Raw genomic sequence first — 20,504 nt, forward strand, 5'->3', positions numbered from 1 at the left:
AGCCTGTTTCTTGTGTCTGACGAATTCCTTCTTTACACAAAATTCCTCTACACAAAGAAACAACGGTGTATTTTTTTTCTAACCAAAGGAAGAACTCTTACATCCCAACACATTAAATGCACAAATGTACAGTGTAGAGGTGTCCAGTTTTAATTTGATAACCTGCAAATGGATTCTCTTGTACAGATGGTCACTATTTTCTCTTCTCAGCTATACAGAGAATGAATTGGCTGCTGAAACAGAGAGACTTGGAGCTCCATTTGCCTGCTGCTAAAAGCCCAAAGCAGAAGGCTGTCCTATCCAGTCCACATGATGCTTCAAGCCCAAACCATGGTACAGCGTCTTCTTCTTTTTTCTGTGTATAACAGTGAATCAGAGTAAGTCTGACCTTGTTTTGAAGACAAGGCTCACGCTGAGGCTCTGTTAGGTTCATTTCAGAGGGATTTTACTACCAAGAGCTCACTATAAGAACGTTAGAAAGGGGGAGATGCACAGGAGTGTTTTAGTTGAAGTACCATGCAGGTGAGTGGAGGCAAGCAGCTGTACTCTTTTGTACGGTTTAGCTTCATTACTAAACATACAGTTGATCGTCAGACACCTCGCCATTGCTCTGTGACAGTGGACAAAAACCTCTGGCTGTAGACTGTAGCCTTTTACTCTGTAACAACAGATCAAGTGCTGGGCGGTCAGTTTTAGTTCATAACTCCTCACTACTCGCAAATACAACACGACCGTGTGCTATCGGCTGCCAGGCTTGGAGGGCACGCAGCTGTGTCTCAGAGGCGTAGCAAAAAAATGTCCTGTGGCAGCCAAGCGTGTTGCCTCTTTCTCTGTTCCCTAAAGCTGTCAGAGCTTCTTCTTTTTTCTTTTTTTTTTGGCAGATTAGTATTTGTAGTATACTGCCACCAACTGTGCAGGAGTGTGTAATACTGAACGTCAGAGAGTCTGTTGTATTCTTTCAAACCCATCTGAGCTCCAGCCTGCTACTGTGTAGAGGAGGGGACAGGACAATTAGCCAAATACATGCAGCTGTGCTAATTACTCTCACCAGCTGCTGATCACCTGAACCACTGCCACGCATCTCTCCCCCTCCTGCACCTGACCAACCCAGTGTACCCTCCCACACAGGCAGAACACTGTGCCTGTTCGTTGTCCAGTTTGCCAGTGCATGTTCCTATGTGTTGCAAATCCTTAAATGTATTCACCCAAAGGAAAGGAGCAGCCTGTCTTACTTTGTGATCCAAATTTTTCATCCACTAATTTTACAGCATGTAGGTTGCTATTTGCTTGCTAGCTCCGAGTTTGTCCTTGTTTCCAGTAGTTAGGGGCACTTTGAACATGGCAGAAGGTGAAGGGGCTCGGAAAATGTGGCCTAAAATAATCACCCAATGGTGAGATACCGTCTTCATCAGTACAATTTTGGGATTTACATGCCACAGACTGAAGTGACAGGACTTTGTATCAATAACCAAGAAGCTAAACCCAAAAATGTTATAACAGAGAATGTAGAAAATAAAAGCTATTCACAGCTGGACTAATGCAGTGTCTCTGCTCTGTGTAGTCACTCAACAGGAGGATTTTGCAGCCAGTGTGGAGGCTGAGGTTCAAGTTACAACTCCTGGTAAGTCCTGAGCCTTTATATTCAACCACTATACCTGTAACATTTCATACTTCAACCACCAGGTAATGTAAATTACTATTTTATTCACAACTACTGTCTGTATTTGGTATGTCTTTAACTTTTAGCGATTATGAATTTAGTGCCTGATGTTGTCAGTTCTTGATATCTTGCCATTGTTGAGCGTTTCTCCTCCATCTCCATCATCCATGTACTCATTCCTTTTCGATGTCTGTAGACACACTTGAGCTGGTGGCTAAAACACACCACGAGACCCCTGGGAACAGACTATGGCAAGAGAGTCAAGTTCCAGGTCTAAAAGACACTCAGAAGAAGTCTCCCTCAGTATTCTCTGCTCCTCCTGCTGCTTCAGTCAATACAGAACAGCAAAACCGGTTTGAACCCGGCCAGACAGCTGAACTTTTACCGGACTCGGGTTGCAGACCAGTACCAGGACATCATGGTGCATCACAGGAGGACCCAATGATTTCCAGAGGTATTTGTTGAACATTTACACATTCTGGCTCTGGCGACAGTTCAATGTAAGCGGACCAACTAACTAAAGCTGATTCTGAAAGAAAGTAAATGGTTGAAATCCCAATTAACCTGCCTGTGTGCTGCATCTATGGGATTCTGTCCACAACACTGAGGCCAGCAAGACGCACAGTATGTGTCCATATAAAATGAAATGTTTATCCATGGTATATTGTGAAGGGAATGCAGTCAAATATTCTTTGACAAAGTTGTACTGAATGGTAGAATCAGGCCGACTAATTTCTTACGACACACAGGAATTGGAGGTTCCAGTATGGGGTGACAAAGTGGACATCTGTTCTCTATTAGATGTAGGAGCACACAGGGAAGGGCTTTCCCCTCAGTAAATGTGTGCATGACATAGGTGAAAGACCAAGTCATGCAGCTGCGGCAAATTGTATGATACTAGAAAAGTATCAGTGCCATGCTGAAAGTAATGTAATACCAACTCTTAGTGCTAGAGGTTCTTGAACGATGAGACATTTAGAACAAGCGCTTTGGTCTGTGTAGCCTCAGCAGGGCTGTGAGTGTGTCACTGCCCCTTCCCTCCAGGCACAGCGGGTTGGTAAACAATTTCCTACTTCTTTGGAGAACCAAAGCAAAGGAAGAAGAGCTGAGTGGGAATTGAGACTCGCCTGGGGAGGGAGAGGCCATGGGCAGCAACTGGTCAGGACGGAGAAAGTAGCCTTTTTCCCCGAGGGTTACGGGCATGCTAGCATAGTCCGGTAACCCCAGGCTGCAGATTAATGAAGGTGTCATAGTAGTGGGATAGTCTCAGGTCTGAGATCCTGAGGGTCAGTCCGGCTGTTGTAGTTATTTTTGTCTCCAACATTCATGTACTCATCTTTGTCCACCATGTCTCTCATCTCCACCTCACAGTGTCAGACCCAGAGAGACTGGATGCTGGTCCCACTGATTCAGAATCCACACACACGTTCATCCCAGCGGCTGAGAAAGACCAAGAGACACCTGAGATCACGCAGCAGCCAGAGAGTCCTGAGACAGACCTAAAAGACACCCCTTTGAAGCTGGAACACTCTTTGAGGATGTTTCCATCAGAATGTGTTGGTCCTGACCAGAATCCCCCTGCTGATTCAGTGACCATGGATCAGCAGAATGTCTTGGGACCCAGTCAGACAGAAGAACATGCACTGAAGGACCCAGTATGCAGACCAGGACCCAGACACCACAGCGCCTCTCAGATGCACCCGATGATTTCAAGAGGTCGGTGTCGAGCATTTACACTCACCGTTGTGTCATTTGATGTGCTTACTTATTATTTTCTACGGTTCTCGCAGGGGAAAGAACTCAGGACTGCAGTCATTTATCAAGATTCTTGTGGGTGAAGAGTGGAAGAGAAGACACGATTGAGCCAATCATTGGTGGGTCTATCTGTCTTTGTAGTTCTGATCTGAATATCTCGTAATTTAACCAAAGCATGAATTAAAGACAATGTGCCCTAAACAGGTCTGGCCTCTGTGTGGGAGTGCCGCGGGATATCGGAGAACTCATTCTACTTGTGTGAGAGCTGCAGCGAGAAGCTCTCACTCAGTGACATCTGCAAACATGTCAGCAGCACCCGGCACTTGCTCCAGTGCTTGGTGAGTGGCGTCTCGGTGCATCGAAACACCCAACAAGCCTGTCGTGCGTTTATAGACCTGTTGCCATTTTGCTCTCCCTCTTTCGAATATGATTTGTGTATTTATCTTTCAGCTGAGGTATTACTCTCACTTTCTGACATTTTGGGAGGATGATGATCTGCCCGCATGGATGAAACTAGACATTTCAAAGGATCTTGCTTGTGAGCTTTCAAAGCGGGAGCGTTTTTACAGGATGGATAGTCAGGTATGTGTCATTTATGTCATTACAAATGTCCAAATTGCTTCCATATGTTTAATTCTGTATTTTATGTATTTTGTACTTTTTTTTTTTAGAAAGATTTGAAATCTATTACGAGTATTTTTGCATACATTTACTGATACTAACATATGCAGACACCACTTTTAAACCCCTGATAGATGAAGTGAGTAACATTGATTATCTTGTTCTGCTGGTGAGGAGAGAGAGAGAGATGAGAGGCGGCAAGAGATTAGAAGATTGGTTTGCTTTGCGGCTCTAACTCAAAATTGCAGTTTAAAGAACATTGAAAACATGGTCAAATCATGTTAACGGAGAATATTTAAAAGGAAATAAACCCCCGAATGTCATAAGACGGAACTTCAAGAAAAATTTAAAATGTGCAGAAATGCAAAAAAAAACACAAATTTAATGTCATGTGACAGAGTTGGACAAAAACTGCACCAGAGAGCGAGTGCAAAGCGAAGTCAAGACTAAACTGGTCGTGTTGTGTTCCACAGCTTTGGGTTGTGATTATGCAAAAGCTGCGTCATTGATTTTTTTTTTCTTTCCCTCTGCTGTTGCTGGAAACCTCGAATTATCCAGCATCAGATGATCACAATGATTTTGAGCCGTAGCTCACTTGAGGCTAACAGTTGGTCCTCTCCAATCAACACGAGACCTGTATAATCTATTACAAATCTGGTTCCTGGTGTGCAGTGGTTACCAAATGTGTTCCAAGAAAACCGGGTCTCGTGTGCCCAAGGTTCATTGATGCGTTAGTGAGAGAAGAAAGGAAAAACTTGTCAGGTGTGAAAATGTGTCAGCGGTCTTGTGTCCACACTGGCCCAAGAGAGACCCACACATTATTAGCCAGTTGGTTCTCACGTTTTGGCCCAGTGTAAATTTGCTTAGCATGATAAGGAGTACATGCACATACACATAACAATAATCTTCACATTTCCCTTAAGACATCAAAGTTTACCAAACCTGTGGGCATCGAAAAATATCCATCCCTGATTTTTTTTAAAATATTTTTTTAAAGATGTTAGCATAAAGCACGTGTATTTCTGTTTCTAACTGCTGCCTGATGGTCTTGTCTTGCAAAGGTGATTATTCTTCAACAAGAGATGTACGACTATGTTCGGAGAGCCCCGTTCAGTGAAGGTAACGGTTCACCTAACCAGCAACTTTATGTAGGTGTGTGTGTTCAATAATTTACATTAACCCTGCTGCCTGCTTTTCATAGCTCTAAACATTCTGCAAGATATTACTAAAAAGGACACACGGAATGTCCTCGGTCCACCCGTCGGTATGCCACAGGAGAAGGGTGAGTGCGTCCTGCCCAGACACAAGGTCATATTTGACCTCATTCTTCTCTCTAGACTGTTTACACATCAGCTTTTGATTGAGATCTGATTTTTGTTGCACAGGCCAGCAGCCAGAGGACCCGCAGAGCCTTGAGGAGAATTGTCGCAGAACTCCCACAGAGATGCATCCAGTACCTGTGTTTGATACAGACAAGAACATTGAGAACGGTACAGTATGTGTGCGTGTACACACACACACGCACACAAACTTCTAAACCGCTTACAATTATTTCTGGAGTTGACCAATGAAATGTATTATCTCACTTCTTCTCCTTTCTCTTAGAAGCTAGACAAACGTGGAAGCATATGCAAGAACTGGCTGCAGTAGTTGGAGATTCGGATTGTATCAAACGAGACCAGAAGCCTCAGGATGTGATCTGTGGTGACTTGAAGGCGGGTTCTTTTGGCCCTGTTGTTGGTTCTTGCATGTCCCCAGAACTCTTAAAGACCTGCAGAGACTTCTCGGTGCAGGTATCGCCACCTTCCTTCCCGCAGCTGGACTTTCTAGTAAAAGATGAAGACTTGCCCTCAGAATCCCCGTCCTCTTCAACTGCTGGTCCAGATCTAACACGGTCAGCGTCTCCTCAAGATGAAGGCCCTCCACCCAGGAACAGACAAGCCATTGAAACACTCATCATTTGCACCAATAACCTCCAGTACAATGAAGCTTTGCCATCTACCCTCAGGGGCAGCTCGCCAAAACTTGTCTGTCAGCCAAGACCCGAATGTGCATCTGAGTCACATCTGATGCCATTGACCTCTCAACAACAAAACCCTGTCTCTCAAACTCTGCCTGACATTCAAGTGAAAGAGGAAGACTTCCCCACACAATCCACATCTTCATCAAATGTCGGTCCTGGCTCTTGTCAAACGCTGCTAGCGTCTCCCAAAGATGAAGGCCCTCTATCCCGGAAAAGACAAGCTGTTGAATACGTTGAAACATTCACTAAAACCAGTAGCCTGCAGCTCAATGAACCTTTGCGAGTCGGATGTAGAAGCGGGTCACCGCAACCCGTCAGTCAAGCAGTCCCTGAATCAACATCCGGACCCACTTCTGTCACCTCTGTTGCCACTTCTACACACCTCTCTCCTAAAGTCCAAGACCTAAAAAACATACCAACAGTGAAACTGGAAGATTACGAACTCTTAATGGCTCTGTTGAAACACAGGAAGTCTATGAGGTACTCCTGTAAGTCAGTAGCAGGTAATCCTGAGTTTTCCAACAACCCAACTAAGCATTTGAAGCCTGTGCTGACAGCGTGTAAAAACAAAACCAGGTGGGATTCCAAGTGGCAGCCGTTGAAATCGACAGTGGAGCCCCCCGCAACCAGTTCATGGGGAGCAGAGCCTGTGGTGTCAAGCTGTGAGAACCAACAAGTCGAGCCAAATGCCAACCTTATGAGCAGTTCCTCCACTGACAGCAGTTTAACAAAGGTCAACGCTGCCATCAGAGTGGCAGAAGGCACAGCTGCTGATTCCATAAAGTCCACCGCTGCTGCCAAGCCTGGTGACCTTCAACACCAGGGATCTGTCACCGCTCAGAGCACCACTGGAGATGTGACCCAGCTGCAACACAAGGGGGACAGTGTAGTCACGACCTCTGACTCAGGTCAGATACAGCAACCTCAGTGCAACATAGACACTGCCATCGCTGGTGGTTTTCAGCACCAAATTCCAGTCATTACCAGAAAGATGCCAAAGCACAAAAGCCACCAGTCTATAGGGGGCTATAAAGTCCAGAACCAGTCCAAAGCAGGCCATCAGGTCTCTCACACTTACCCAACAGTTCCCACAGCAGTTAACACCCCTCCAGCTGCAGATTATCTTTTTAGCCAAATGACTGAAGCCACAATTGGACATCATCCCTGTGACGCTGGTGCAGCTTACAGAGCCCCAGACAACAATCCTGTGTACCCTGGCCCTTTACCCCAGCCGGAGGGGCTCCCCTCTCAGGGACTCTACCTAACCAACAGTTGCGTTCAACCGAACCAGTACTGCATTGGGCAAACTTTTGTAGCAGCCAACAGCTGTGCCACCCCTGCAGCCCCAGGATGGATGAACCTGGAGATGCAGCAGCAGCAGCAGCACCCATCATGGACGCATGCTACGCCACCTGCTGGATACAACGATGCTCCCCCCATGTGCGTTGTTCCGTTCATCCCTGCAGCCAATCAGAGCCCTTTGCAAATGTGGGCGAATCTTAACGAGAACAGTGGCACCAGATTTATTCAAGCTCAGAATGCTCACAGCATGATGTGGCCCATGACGTCCTACGGTGAGTAGCATCTAAAACATTGTCTTGTTTGTCCCAGTTAGATGTACCGTATATTAGTAGGAATGTGGCTCAGAATGGCTTCCTGAGCCCTCAAGATGTTGTTGACCAGTGTTGTCAGGGAAAGCTGTCCCTCACCGCCAGTGGAGCAGTGAAGGCTTTACTAGTGTGTCTTTCTTTGTGGGTTTAAAGGGGCTCCTGCTCTTATTTGGATGGTGAGTGGAGAACATGCACCCGAGCCACTCCTTAATCCTTCCTCTCATCAAGCTGTAACATCCGGAGCTGCAGACAGAGATTGGAGAGTGACGTTATAGACACACACTTTCCTATTTTATGTATTTATCTGGACGCGAATGTTAAGGTCTCGCTCGATTTCAAATCTTCAGCATTTTCCTCATCGCAAATGATTTTTTTTTTAAATCGTTAGAGGGACAACATAGGTTCATTGTTGTTTTTGTCTTGTTAAAATTCTATTTTTTTATCTCATTGTTTTGGTGGTCTGCTCAGCATTTTCATGTGTGCATACAAACTGTGGTGTGTGTGTGTGTGTACGCATCATTCTGCTTTGTCGCCATAATTGAATCAAATCCTAAAACTTGACTTTTATATTGACATACTTTTTAAACTTAAAAGTTTCTGTTAACAAGTGGGGATCAAGTTTGTTTTTTTTAACTTCTTGAATGTAATATTTTCTACTGTTACCTCTTTTGTAGTTGTTTGAAAATTGTTTGTAAAACTGAATCCCTTTTGTTGAAGGAGTGTATGTGCGTATGTGTGTTTATATTAAACATACTGAGGCAGTTGAATGTAGACTTTGCTTCTTTTTTTTGTTCTCGTCAACTCAAGAATGTGAAATTTCATAAATCTTAATTTAAAGTGTTATGGGGACATTCCTTGTCAAGTGGACTTGGATGAAAAAATGAGAGCGCGTGCGTGTGCGTGCACGCACGCAGCGTCACATACGGCTGGACTGGATGATGCTTTCAGATATTTCAGAAGTGTTTTGTCGGATGTCATTAATGACACCACAGACAAGAATGTAAGATGTAAATAAATATAGTAAAATTTAGAGATGGACCTTTTGAATTCCTGTAGATGAGATACAAGGAGGCGTATTGCTGCACTCAGCTGATGCTCACAGCTCTGGGGTCAGGGGTCAAATTGCTCAAATTTTCAGACTGTTTTTTTTTTTTTGTATAATGAATAATTGTGGTCAACACATTATTTCTGGTAGCTGTACAAAAAAAAAACCAGCAAAAACCCCCCCAGCATTTTTATGTTAGAAGTGATGTCCCTTGGATGGTGATGATGTGAAGATGAAGAAGCTGACGGGGTCCTAGTTGCATATAAAAAGGTTTATAGCAGAAGGCGCACCGTCACTGCTCAGGAGCAGCAACATCTTCCTTACCTGCTAACCCGAACTTGGCCTGAGGACTGTCAGATACCACATCAACTTTCAAAGCGTTCTGTAACAATAACTCGGTGGTTAAGTGACCTTGAGTCGGAGACAGTCGTATGTCAAATAAACTTGTGTTAGACTTTCTGTTTTTGCACCAAGGCGATAAGTTGCAGTTTTCTGTTTTCAAATGCTCGTGTCTCGCAGGTGTGAATGCTGACGAGAGAGAAGGAGAGTCTGGCGAGAGTTCCTCTTTTCATATGACAGACTTTTTGTTCTTATAACCCTCAAAGGTAGGCAGGTGTTAATGTGCCTGGCAACAAAGACTATCTAATTTCATGTGACTCTGTCCTCAAGGGACTTCTTCAGGACGTGAACATTGAGTGTTGAACGTTGTCCCTCTTGCAAGATTAAAGATTTGGATGAAGGAACGCCACCTTCGACTAAATCTGTCCAAAACTGAGCTCATTGTCTTTCCAGCGTGTCCCTCCGTTCAAGCACAGATGAGTGTTCTGCTCGATTCAAATCAACTCCTGCCCACAAACTCTGCCACAAATCTGGGTGTCATGATTGGTGACCAGCTGACCTTTAAGGTACACGTGGCCTCGATTGCTCGGTCTTGTTGATATGCCCTCTATAACATCAGCACAACCAGACCCTACCTGGCACAACAAGCCACACAGCTTCTGGGACTGGCCCTCGTGATTCCATACATTGACAACTGCAACTCTCTCCCAGCAGGCCTCCCTGTGTTTACATATAAACCTCTGCAGATGAACCAGAATGCAGCAGCACGTCCAGTTTTTAACTTGCCCAAAACTGCACGTCACCCCACAGTTAATGTCTCTTCACTGGCTTCCAGTGGCAGCTCGAATCAAATTCAAAGCTCCTCTTCTGGCTTACAAAACATTGACAAGAACGGCTCCTGGCTTCCTGGAGTCTCTCATCCAGATCTACACGCCCACTGACGGCTGCTGCTCCAAGCCCAGCATGGCTCTAAATCTCGATCTCGACTCTTCTCCTCCGTCGTTCCCAAATGGTGGAATGGACTTCCTGACTCCATACGATCCGCAGAGTCTCTTTTTACTTTTAAGAGAAATTTGAAGACTCAACTGTTCAGGGAACACCAAGGCACTTGAACTGGACCCTTCTCCTCTTTGTCCTCAGGGGTAGAAAGAATCAGAAGGTTTACGACCCAGCACTCTTGGTGAATACTCAGCACTGATGATGCTGAATATTGAATGTGTTGAATGTTGAAAGATGGTGTGTATGTTGAATTATTGGTTGTGGTTAAATTATATTAAGAAAGAAATAGAAAAAAAAATTGGCACTTCTGCAACTAGAAACTCCTCCGACATTCCTGCTACTCCCGAAAGTTCCTCACTAATGAGACATACAGTAACCTTGGTCTCTCACTGCACCGGGCGAGAGAAGATGTCCGCTCTCCCAAATTCTGTTGGGTTCCAAGTGTCAGTTGCAGGCACAGATAGACCCATGAATTCGGAAGCACCCAGAAACAGCCAACGAACTAAACAGCATTTCATCCTTCACACTTTATCCCTTTTTTCCCCCGTCAGAGTTCAATGTGTGTTTTTATTCCCGTAAAGGTCTTGTTTAACTGGAGAATCTCAACATGTCAGAGGGAGTTGGGTCACTCTGTGTACAAGGTTTCAAATTCCTTCGCTATAAACAGATACTTTACCATCAGCATTTGTGGTACCTGACAGTCCTTAGGTCAGTTATGGGTTGGTATGTAGGGAGGATGTTGTTGCTGCTGGGTTTTATCATGTATGGTCAGTGGGGCCTCTTTCAAAGGGACGACCTTTTAAGTTAACATACCATGAAGGGATGGGCACGCTGGTACATAGTCGGGCCTCTTGCAGCAGAGCAGCCAGAGGTTCAAATTTGCCTACAAGGATCTCTCCATGGACGCTCTGGAGCAGTGACGCTGTGCCTTCTGTAATAAACCTCTTAATATGCAACTAAGACTGTGTCAGCGGCAGCTTCTTCATCATCTTCGCATCATCACCATCCAAGGGACCACATATTTTAATATATTTTACTAAAATGAGATTTAAACCATCCATACTTGATGTTGTTGTGGTAAACTCTCTCTTTTTAATCACAATCTAAGAACACTTCAGTCACACACTTGTGTTTTATGAATGGTCTGGATCCACAATCTGTGTGACACGCGTGACGAACACAAACGAAGCCGGTTCATGGACACAAGCAAGCTAAGCACAGGGTGCATTTGTGAAGGGATTTAATAGGCAGAACCAACATCTGGAAATGCGCTACTATCACAGTAAAATCTTCCATCACAATGTCTGAGGGCTTTGTTGGAGTGATCGTATTTTATCTCATCATATATTCACATTTTGTAACGAACTTCCTTCTAAAGTGACTCTATTGACACACACACACACACACTGGTCATGTATGTATGAAGTTGTATGTCTGAGGCTCCAAGTGCTGGTCTCAGACATACACCTCATATGGAAACAACGAAAATCCAACACCCCACATGAAGAGGACCACCTGTGTCTCAGACATACATCCTGCATAGATAACACCCAATATGGAAACAGAGGAGCTTCTATGTCAACCACATGTTTTCGATCACACCTGTAACTACCTTGCATTAGTCACGTGAAGGGATGTGTTTGAAGTGTTATGCTTGTGTAACTGGTAAACACCCACTTGTTTGAAATTGAATAAAGATACACACCAACCACTGGGGGATCGGAGACCGTTCCAGTCGTCTTGCTGAAGAGACTTGGAAGCTTCGCTCTCCCCTTGCAAGTGTTGTTGTTTGAAGGAAAAGTTGTCACTGTGTGTCTGTTCTCAGTCTACCATAACTGGGTGATCAGGAACTGAGTCTCGCCCTCTGGACAAAGGGAATCCCCAACAGGCTTATTCATTAAAAAAAAGAAAGAAAAAAAAGCAACATTTCCAATGAAGCCCTATTATAACCCTGTCTGACCTCTGAGGGCGTGTGTGGCCTCGCTTCACCGCTCCAAATATCCTCTATTTTTAAAAGCGGCAAATTGATTTTGGTCCTCACAAACATAGCTGATGTTGAAGTTGACCTCGGATCTCTCATTCAAGTTGAGATGACAAATGAGACTCAACGACGGATTATCTTCAGCCTCTTGCGGGTTTAATGCAGAGATCAAACAACTCACATCTTACATGACATTTCAGACAGACCTCTCCTTACAACTTGCATTCACATTTTATAGCTTTCGTTGACGTCATTACTCATGTGTGTGTGTGTGCTTCCCTTCAGCAAGGTGCATCCTTTTTGGCAAGATGTGTGTTTGGTAAGGCGTTGACTCACTTACTGGAACCGTCCATTGTTCCCGCCCTCATACGACCTGAACTTAAGACCTTGTACTAACAATACCCTGTTTACTTGGAGACAAGTATATTGTAATTCCCTCTCAAGTCGATATCACGAAACAAGTTGTTCTTTCATTACGGGCTTTAATCACACGAAGAGCATGATAGTGTGCCGTGAGAACTGGTAAACATACAAAAGAAATGAAATTATTAAACACATTGTTTAAGCATAGAAACATCAAAGTCACCGCTCAATCGTATTACTACATGACTCAACAGAACGCCGTCACGTTACATCTGTAAAGTCTAACAAAATAAAAGTATGACAAGCATTCAATGTACCTCATTGGCCGCTTTCCCTTGAGAGAAAATTAGGAGTCTTCAGTCTTTCAGCGTACTTTGCACTTTATACAACATCTTCTTCATCATTACCGATCTTAGGCAGACATAATAAACTTTCTCCAGGCACGTATGTCTTACATAAACTCACGCCCCTACACAGAACATAAAGACGCGCACACAGGAAACAGACCCGGGTGATGTGATTGGTCCAGTCAGGGGCGAGTGGGCGGGGCCATGGGGAGGCGGAAGACAGGACGCTCAGGGGAAAGCGTCCATACGTCCCCCACGCTCTGCAAGTGAGCATCGATTTTCAGCAAGAGACAAACGAGCGGAAGTTAACTTCGTAACGGTAAATTGACGTAATGAAGTTCATAGGTTAACGAGTTTCGACAGCTTCACTTAAACCGTGGGAAGCTGAAAACTTGGATGCGTCGAGATTAAAGTGGACGCAGTAAACCTGCTAGAGGTTGTAGCAGGCTAAATATCCTAAAATGCTTACTGACTTTTGTTAACATCTTTTATGTCACAGTGACACAATAAAAAAAATGAAGCACGGATCGTTAAACTCAGTGGTTGTCGGTTGTCGAACGGGTTTACGTCGTATTACTCTGGAAATTTCACATCGGGCGGTATGAGTGAAAACTGGGACCTTCCTCCAGGCTTTTCATCCGGGATGAGTATAAATATAAGTGTAAGTTTTAATGTCTTTGGAGACGACGAAACATTTAGGAAAAGTAGTGAAATTTTGCTTCAGAAGTAACTGGATATGAATAAAAATAAATGCCTATGTTGCATCAACTTGTGAACAGTTTGAGTTCGACCGCGTTTAAACAGATGTTTCAGTGAATCTCTGGGCTGCTTGGTGATTGGAAACTAATTTAAACCTGCACTCGTAGGTTAACCTGAACGCTTCACCAACATTCATCAAAAACGTCCTCAAAGATATTTGCCGGAGTGCGGGAAAATAATTAGGAAGTGAGCTCTTTCTTTCTTTCTTTCTTTCTTTCTTTCTTTCTTTCTTTCTTTCTTTCTTTCTTTCTTTTAAAGCTATTTACTCTCCCCGGAACTAACACTTTTTTTTTTTAGCACAACTACGCCCCCTGTTGGTCTTCAGAACTGATTCTAATGGTGTTCTAATTTTGATTTATATGCGTGCTTGTTATATGTTCCATCTTTTGGAATTTTTTGAGTGAGAAAGAAGGTGTTGAGGGTCGGGCAAGAAGAAGCTTGGTCTCCAACCGGCCTCTGACTGGGCTTCACAGCCACGCCAGTGTATCCACATCAGTAGATAGATGTAGGTGTGTGTGTGTGTGTGTGTGTGTGTGCGTGTGCGTGCGTGTGTGTGCGTGTAAGGAATCAATTTTACTGAACCTCTGCGTCGATCTGTGTAGGTGGTGCCTCCACAACGGCAGCATGCAGCGGGTTGGGGAGCACAAAGGTAATGATCCCACGCTGCATGGCGGCCTCTGTGACGCTCAGCCGGGCTCTTGCCTCACTCATTCTGTGCTTGCAGGACTGTCTAGTGAGCTCTTTGAGTCGCTGAAGGTGTATCTGAAGAACCCTGACAGATTACAACCTATTATTGGTGCGTAGCAACAATCCATACTCGTGTTGCATGTGTGGGTTGCCGTTGATGGCAAAGATGTGTTCATTTGTGTCCATTCAGGTCTCTGCAGCATTATAGAGTGTGTGACGACAGGTCCACACGGCAGCAGAGAGACGCTGTACCTTTGTGAGGTGTGTGAGTGTCGCCATAGTAAAGCTGACATGCGGAACCACATCATTGGAAGTCTCCACAGATTCAACTATATTGTAAGTAGCGTTGTAGAAGTCGTGGTGGCAGTATCCTTTTAGCCACTGTGTGTTTTTAGCTGCTGGTATTTGGATTGGCAGAAAGCCTGGCACCCTCACCTGTTGTCTGAATGGAGGGAGGACTTTGACATGGCCCTGCTGGCCTGGCCGCTGATGGAGCTCGCCAAGACAGTCGAGGCAAAGGAAGGGCCTGGGGACATCAAGGTGCTTTAGTTTGACTCTCTTTGATGTTGGGGTTGTTGTTAACAGCTGAGTTGTGTAAGTGTGTGCTCATGTACCCTCATATGAAGTTGTTACAGCTTGAAGATGCAGCATACCAGAGGATGACGCGACACCGTGACTGTGACGGTCAGTCTTCGATCCGTCGTTACCTCTCTTCTTTTATTTATTTCCACACGTGCCTCACTCAGTATGTCTCTTCTTCCCCCTGAACTCCCCAGCTGCAGCTCTGATAAAGTTGCTCAGGCTCGACCAGCATGTTGGTGAACCTACATCTACAAAGCCTGAGCACCACGCCACGCGGCCACAGAGTACTGGATCGCTCAGCCACCGCAGACGGTCCAAGAAATCCCTCAAATCACAGGAGACCTTGGCACAGTCCAGCGTGCCTCCACGCCAGATACACTCAACTGCAGCTTCTTCCATCGAGTCAGAGGACTGGTTAGATAACGTCTCTCCATCACAGCTAGACAACACTCAGATGTCAACACAACACTCTGTGCAAGAGGAGAACAACTTTATTGATGGTTACACAGGAAGCAAACCTCTTATTGGTGAGCGCGTTCAAAGAATAACAGGTGCTGCTCATTTAGGTCATGAGGTTGGAAAATTCACAAGTGATTGATGTTGAAAATGTACTGCAGTTGAATGAAAGTATTATTGTTCCTGCACCTTGGCTAGCAGGTCCTCAGTGTGTTACTGTGCATTTACAGCTGTGTACGCTACTGATGGGAGCAGCAGCAGCAGATGTTGCACATCAGGTCAAAGGAGGAGATTGACAGCAGTCACTGACAGTACAGCGACTGTATTGCCGGAGCTAGCATTTGGTTTGCTTGGCTTAGTTAAACGAGCATTTTTTTTTTTGAGTCCTGCTGGGATTTCCTTGCCCCTTTTTTCTTTTACAGTCCACAACCAAAACTTGATGAGTCTGTGTTACTGCAAATGTCCCAGGCTTGCAAAAACTTTGTTCCAAACCGTTACAAAACAGCAGTCAGGCTCTGTTTCCTGTCTGTAACTGTTCATATCCTCCACTTCCCACAAGGAACCTATTGCTCTTAAATGTCTGGTTTCCAAAAAGCTGCTCACACATTTGCAACAGGTCTTCTCAGGGTGGTTGAGTGCCGGGATGAAGGCGGCTGCGTCCACTGCTTCTTGTGTCACTGCTGTCGCGTCAGAATGAACGCAAAGAACATCATCGACCACGCAACCAGCTCCTCTCATCTTCTCAACTACTTGGTCAGTTTGTGTATTGTTCAGAACTCAATAAGAGCTCACTCCCCGGTGAGAAGATTGCAGGAGTAAGTTTGGAGCTGAATGATAAAGTTTGTGTGTAGATGGAAAGCCATCCTGAGCAGGTGGAGCGAATGATGCCGGATATTAATGACAATTGTCAGCTTCTCCTTTCACTGGCCGAGAAGGTGGAGCAAGAGCAGGGTCGGGGGAAGCTGAAGGTATTTTATCTATTTTTACGCACATATTAAGTTTCAGAAGTATGTAGGCTGTTTACTGAAAAGCTCTTGACTTCCACTGGTACTCATCAGTCCATCCAAATGTTCAAACCCCTCATGTTCTTAGGTGGTAGAAGCACCAGAATCACTCTGTATCCAACTAACTGGCAAAAGTTACCACTGGTGTAAGTACAGATGCGCACCCACGGCCGGCTTCTTCTGTCCTCCTGCTTTAGTGACCCTCTCACCTCTGTAGCTTCAGCTCTCTGCTCTTAAGAAGGACTTGTCATGTAAGTACATGAAGATGTAACACTCTGCCTCTCCATGTATCTCCTGAATAGGTGTTGATACTTAGAGGTGTCCAGATCACAAGTTTGAAACGGTTCCTCCGGGTTCAGACGGTGGCTTTGTCTAACTAGAAAAATAACACACGTAGCCTTCACCTGGGTGACCGCACGCTGTGTAGGATGGAGGCAGAGTGAGTTTGAAATGCATTAAATTACATTCCAGCTCTCCCTGTACGACTTCCCGCTTGATTAAATTAGAGGTGGATAAATAATCAAGCACAAATGTTTTGTCAAATTGCGGCGGTGACAGATCATTTTGAAGAGGTTTTGCGATGCTCAACACATTTTTTCCCGCTGTCTTCACAGCTAAACCAGTTAAAACAGTCGCTTTAATATTTTCATGCATAAAAAGACTCAGTACGACTTATAGTAGTTTGATTTTCATCTCTTTTTCCACTCAGTTCTGATATTTCAACCACTTCCATGCGTCTTTGTCCATGTATCAAACACATTTATACACTCTCACTGAGTGCAAAGTCTTTGTATTTTGTCTAGGTTGTATTGATGTCTTTTTTTCCCCCCCAGGTGTAAAGATGCTGTGTAAAACGTGGACACACACCAACGCCAAGAATCGGAATAAAGCTGTCAAAGGTGCGTCCTCCTCAGCCACAGCTCACTTAATGTGTCGAAGCATCTTCTTAATCCCCGTCTGCTTTTCTACCTTTCTCTTCTTCATTTGCACTTCAGGGTGGAGCGACAACAAAACCACCCATCGAGGTGTGCCAGAGAAACGTGCTTTTGGCCAGCCGAAGCGGGCTGGACGGGTGATAATAAAGAGAAATAAGAGAAAAGCCAAAAACACATTGTTCAAGGTAAGCTTGCCTCTTAGCAAAGGTTCAGTGCTGCTGGAGAGGACGTCTTTCAGCATGGACGACCTCCCCGTGTCATTCCCCTGCTCGCCCCTCGCCAACGTGGATCTCAGTCTCTCGTCCCACGCTGAGGACTGCGACCCAGACTGTGACTCTGCATCGTTAGCCACGAACCAGACTGAGTACACCTCAAACCAGTACACCTCAAACCAGCAAGACTTTTGTAGTGGAGATGCTGGTGAATACATGGAGCCAAACAGCAACCCAACTGCCACTCCGTACTTTCAACACTTTGAACCACCAAACTATGGGTATCATAGAGGAATGTGTTACACCAGACCGCCTCAGGAAGTGTCTGAGGGGGTCTCATCTGCAACGTCCCACCCCCGAGGGTGGTCCTCAAATGTGTCCCCCTACAGACATGAGGACTATGCTGTGCAGTGGTACAATTCATCCTTCCTGAATGAAGATGTTCCTGGAGGAGAGACACATGCAGTGCGATGTTCCTACCCGCAGCAGCCCCAGTACACAGCCCCAGGTCCTACTGGTGTTTCTAGGGCTGGTTTCTCTGATCAGCCGGCTCCTCAGTCTCATGCTGTTATGGTCAACTGGCAACCTTTCATAGCATACTCCCATGTTCCCAGAGACGGAGCCGCACTAGAACCTGGAGGACCGCAAACCCACATGGCGCTCACCACTGCTCACGTCCAGATGGCGCAGCAGAGATACGTGACACAGCCTGTAGCCTATCCAGCTGTCCAGGCAGTCCAAGGGGAGGTGTCTTACCCCAGTTACAGCACTGGGCCATGGTCATTACCCAATCAATACATTCCTCCTGCAGTCAGCGATGGGGGAGCATCCCAATCAAATCCATATGCTGGACCATCTCTGTCTTATGATGACCACTCAGATATTAATTTTAGAGGCTCTGGCTGGTCAGCTGTGATGCTGTCAGGGAACGCAGTTGGATAAACTGCTGGTGCACTGCTCCTGCTGGTGCACTGCTCCTGCTGGTGCTCTGCTCCTGCTGGTGCACTGCTCCTGCTGGTGCTCTGCTCCTGCTGGTGCTCTGCTCCTGCTGGTGCACTGCTCCTGCTGGTGCTCTGCTCCTGCTGGTGCTCTGCTCCTGCTGGTGCACTGCTCCTGCTGGTGCTCTGCTCCAGCGTTTTGTAACGGCACTGGCAAATACCAAAGAAATGGAGAAAAATGTGAATCTCCCAATGGGGGGAGCACCTCAGTTGTGCGTTGTCTCCTCTTAAGTTCACTGTCACATATTTAGTTTTTCTCCTCAGTGGGGCAGATGTGAGCTCCAGTGGTGAGATGTTTTCATCAGTATTTCTTGGAAAAATGGAGAGGCCACCAATTTTTAAGAAGATGATGCGCTTCATAATGAACCGATAATAAATAAAATCCCTCAATTGTAATAACTTGAATTATTCACACAAGAATGAACTAAATATGGTTTCAAAATGGACTGAAATGTTAATTCTGGACATGCATGTTCATGCATTTATCTTTCATTGGCTTTTTGATATATTTTTATTTCTTATGAACAGCCATTCTTGCTGTGATTTTTTTTTTTTTTCCCCCTCCCACTCTGGAAGCTGTTTCATGGTCTGATTACATTAAAGTATGGCTTTTGATTTATTAGTAAAGCACACAGATTCTTAATGATGCCCTCCATTTTTCTTATCCGAGACGTTTGTGACGCGCACAGGAACAATCGAACGTGATTGAAGGATTTATTCATGTTGTGTGTATCTCAGAGCCAGAGAGGGTGAGAACAGAGCTCACTAAACTGTGCTGCTGTTTTTCAGTCGTTTGATATCTGCTCATCAGTGAGGCTGTGGTTTGTGCTCAGGGCTGCACAATTAATCCAAATTAATCAAAATCATGATGCGGCCAATTGCAGGAAGGCACAGGATTTGTTAAAGGTTAATTGTGTGTTGAACTCTTAATTTTTAATGAAGTATTGCAGCGCTGCAGGGATGTCTCGCTCCCACATGAAGACCTTGGTCCCTGCAAAAGTTGCACAATTATCATTTGCATGGGTTTTTCATTAAAAATTATAGTTTTGTAAAAGTTAACATTCCCTTCATATCACAAGTCATTTCAAATTTGTAATGACATTTTTTTCCCCCAATATTGTGCAGCCCTGTTTGTGCCATGTTGAGTTACTTTGTTTCGTACAGCTGAAGCTACCAGAAGACTTTGCTTCAATTACGTTGCGGGGACATCATAACGTGTTTCACTCCTCAATAGAAATGATTACTTTGCTGATTTTCACATTGATGTTTAGTTTTACACAAACACACGAGTGAAATCTGATTTCTTTGTAAAACTTGGAGACATTTAAGCTCGACCTTTTTTGGGGGGGGTTTCAGTGACAAGTGACATTCTTGAGCGTCTCCTTTCACAGTACATTCTTGAATGTGTCCCACACTCAGTGCACCTACACTGGATTCACCGTGTGACTCTTTGCACCCTCTACTGACGGCAACAACCACAATACTGAATATGCCGAAACTGACGCCATCAGTCTCATGTTATCTCATCAGTGTTAAGGGACGATAAAAAGCAAGTCTGTGACAAAGTTGTGGTCCAACAATGCAAAGCTACAACACATGAATGTTGCAGCTTCCCTCTTGTGTGTTGCAACTGCGCGTCATGGTGCGTAATAAAGGAGTCTTGTAAATATCTTTGGCGTGTTCTTGTTTGTTTGTTTTTGTTAGTCTTTGAGTGAAATTAAACCTGGAAATTTGTCCTCAGATGTCGGATGGAGTTACAGGCACTTACCTGAAAATCAGTCTTTAGGATTAGAGAGTAAATTCTTGAGTATCAGAGATGGCACTATTCAAAGTCAAAGTGAACTTAATTGTCAGTCTTGCCATGTACCAGTCATTACACAGAGGATCGAAATGGCGTTTCCCTGGAAACTCCAAAGTGCGGTATTAATTTGACACGCAACATATAAATGGCAGCGCATACACAGACAGACAGAATATTCACCGTGTTTGAGGCATATCACTGGGTGCAATGACAGAAGGTGCAGTGTAATGTAGTGCAAAATGTAGAGTAGCAGCATGGAGATTCATTAGTATAAAACTTGCATGCTCTTTTGCATACAAGTTTTATAGCCATTGAGTCTTAATTTAT

The 20,504-nt window shown here is 44.8% G+C and overlaps 2 protein-coding genes across 12 annotated transcripts in view; both read left to right on the top strand.

Moving 5' to 3' along the window:
- LOC147240483 (uncharacterized) overlaps positions 1-8,450 on the top strand; it is a 47,032-nt gene extending 38,582 nt beyond the window's left edge. For 2 of the 4 annotated variants that reach the window (XM_086192634.1, XM_086192632.1), the window contains 12 exons: positions 211-333; positions 1,562-1,621; positions 1,857-2,114; positions 3,032-3,376; positions 3,451-3,534; positions 3,620-3,753; positions 3,866-3,997; positions 5,098-5,155; positions 5,238-5,318; positions 5,422-5,526; positions 5,642-7,633; positions 7,823-8,450. In XM_086192634.1, the coding sequence (XP_086048760.1) occupies positions 211-333; positions 1,562-1,621; positions 1,857-2,114; positions 3,032-3,376; positions 3,451-3,534; positions 3,620-3,753; positions 3,866-3,997; positions 5,098-5,155; positions 5,238-5,318; positions 5,422-5,526; positions 5,642-7,633; positions 7,823-7,944 (3,494 nt within the window). In that variant the 3' untranslated portion in view covers positions 7,945-8,450. The remainder of the gene's footprint in view (positions 1-210; positions 334-1,561; positions 1,622-1,856; positions 2,115-3,031; positions 3,377-3,450; positions 3,535-3,619; positions 3,754-3,865; positions 3,998-5,097; positions 5,156-5,237; positions 5,319-5,421; positions 5,527-5,641; positions 7,634-7,822) is intronic. The other 2 variants (XM_086192633.1, XM_086192635.1) reach the window with 2 other exon arrangements.
- Positions 8,451-12,972: 4,522 nt separating this feature from the next.
- On the top strand, positions 12,973-20,047 carry LOC147240485 (uncharacterized). Of its 8 annotated transcripts, none has more exons than XM_086194004.1 (14): positions 12,998-13,404; positions 13,610-13,688; positions 13,912-14,011; positions 14,105-14,151; positions 14,227-14,298; positions 14,380-14,525; positions 14,607-14,729; positions 14,816-14,873; positions 14,966-15,298; positions 15,844-15,980; positions 16,079-16,195; positions 16,320-16,377; positions 17,065-17,130; positions 17,227-20,047. In XM_086194004.1, the coding sequence occupies exons 4-14, from the start codon at positions 14,127-14,129 to the stop codon at positions 18,318-18,320; spliced, it is 2,229 nt and encodes a 742-aa protein (XP_086050130.1). In that variant the 5' UTR covers positions 12,998-13,404; positions 13,610-13,688; positions 13,912-14,011; positions 14,105-14,126; the 3' UTR covers positions 18,321-20,047. The 8 variants fall into 8 exon arrangements, with proteins under 8 accessions (XP_086050129.1, XP_086050130.1, XP_086050126.1 ...); XM_086194000.1 differs by having other exon boundaries at positions 13,912-14,007; XM_086194002.1 differs by lacking the exon at positions 13,610-13,688 and having other exon boundaries at positions 13,000-13,062; positions 13,243-13,404; positions 13,912-14,007.
- The last annotated feature ends 457 nt before the right edge of the window (positions 20,048-20,504 follow it).

The sequence above is a fragment of the Aulostomus chinensis genome, chromosome 22 (assembly GCF_037954235.1).
Source record: "Aulostomus chinensis isolate RoL2024-O1b breed Wild chromosome 22, RoL_Achi_v1.0, whole genome shotgun sequence".
Classification (NCBI taxonomy): Eukaryota; Metazoa; Chordata; class Actinopteri; order Syngnathiformes; family Aulostomidae; genus Aulostomus; species Aulostomus chinensis.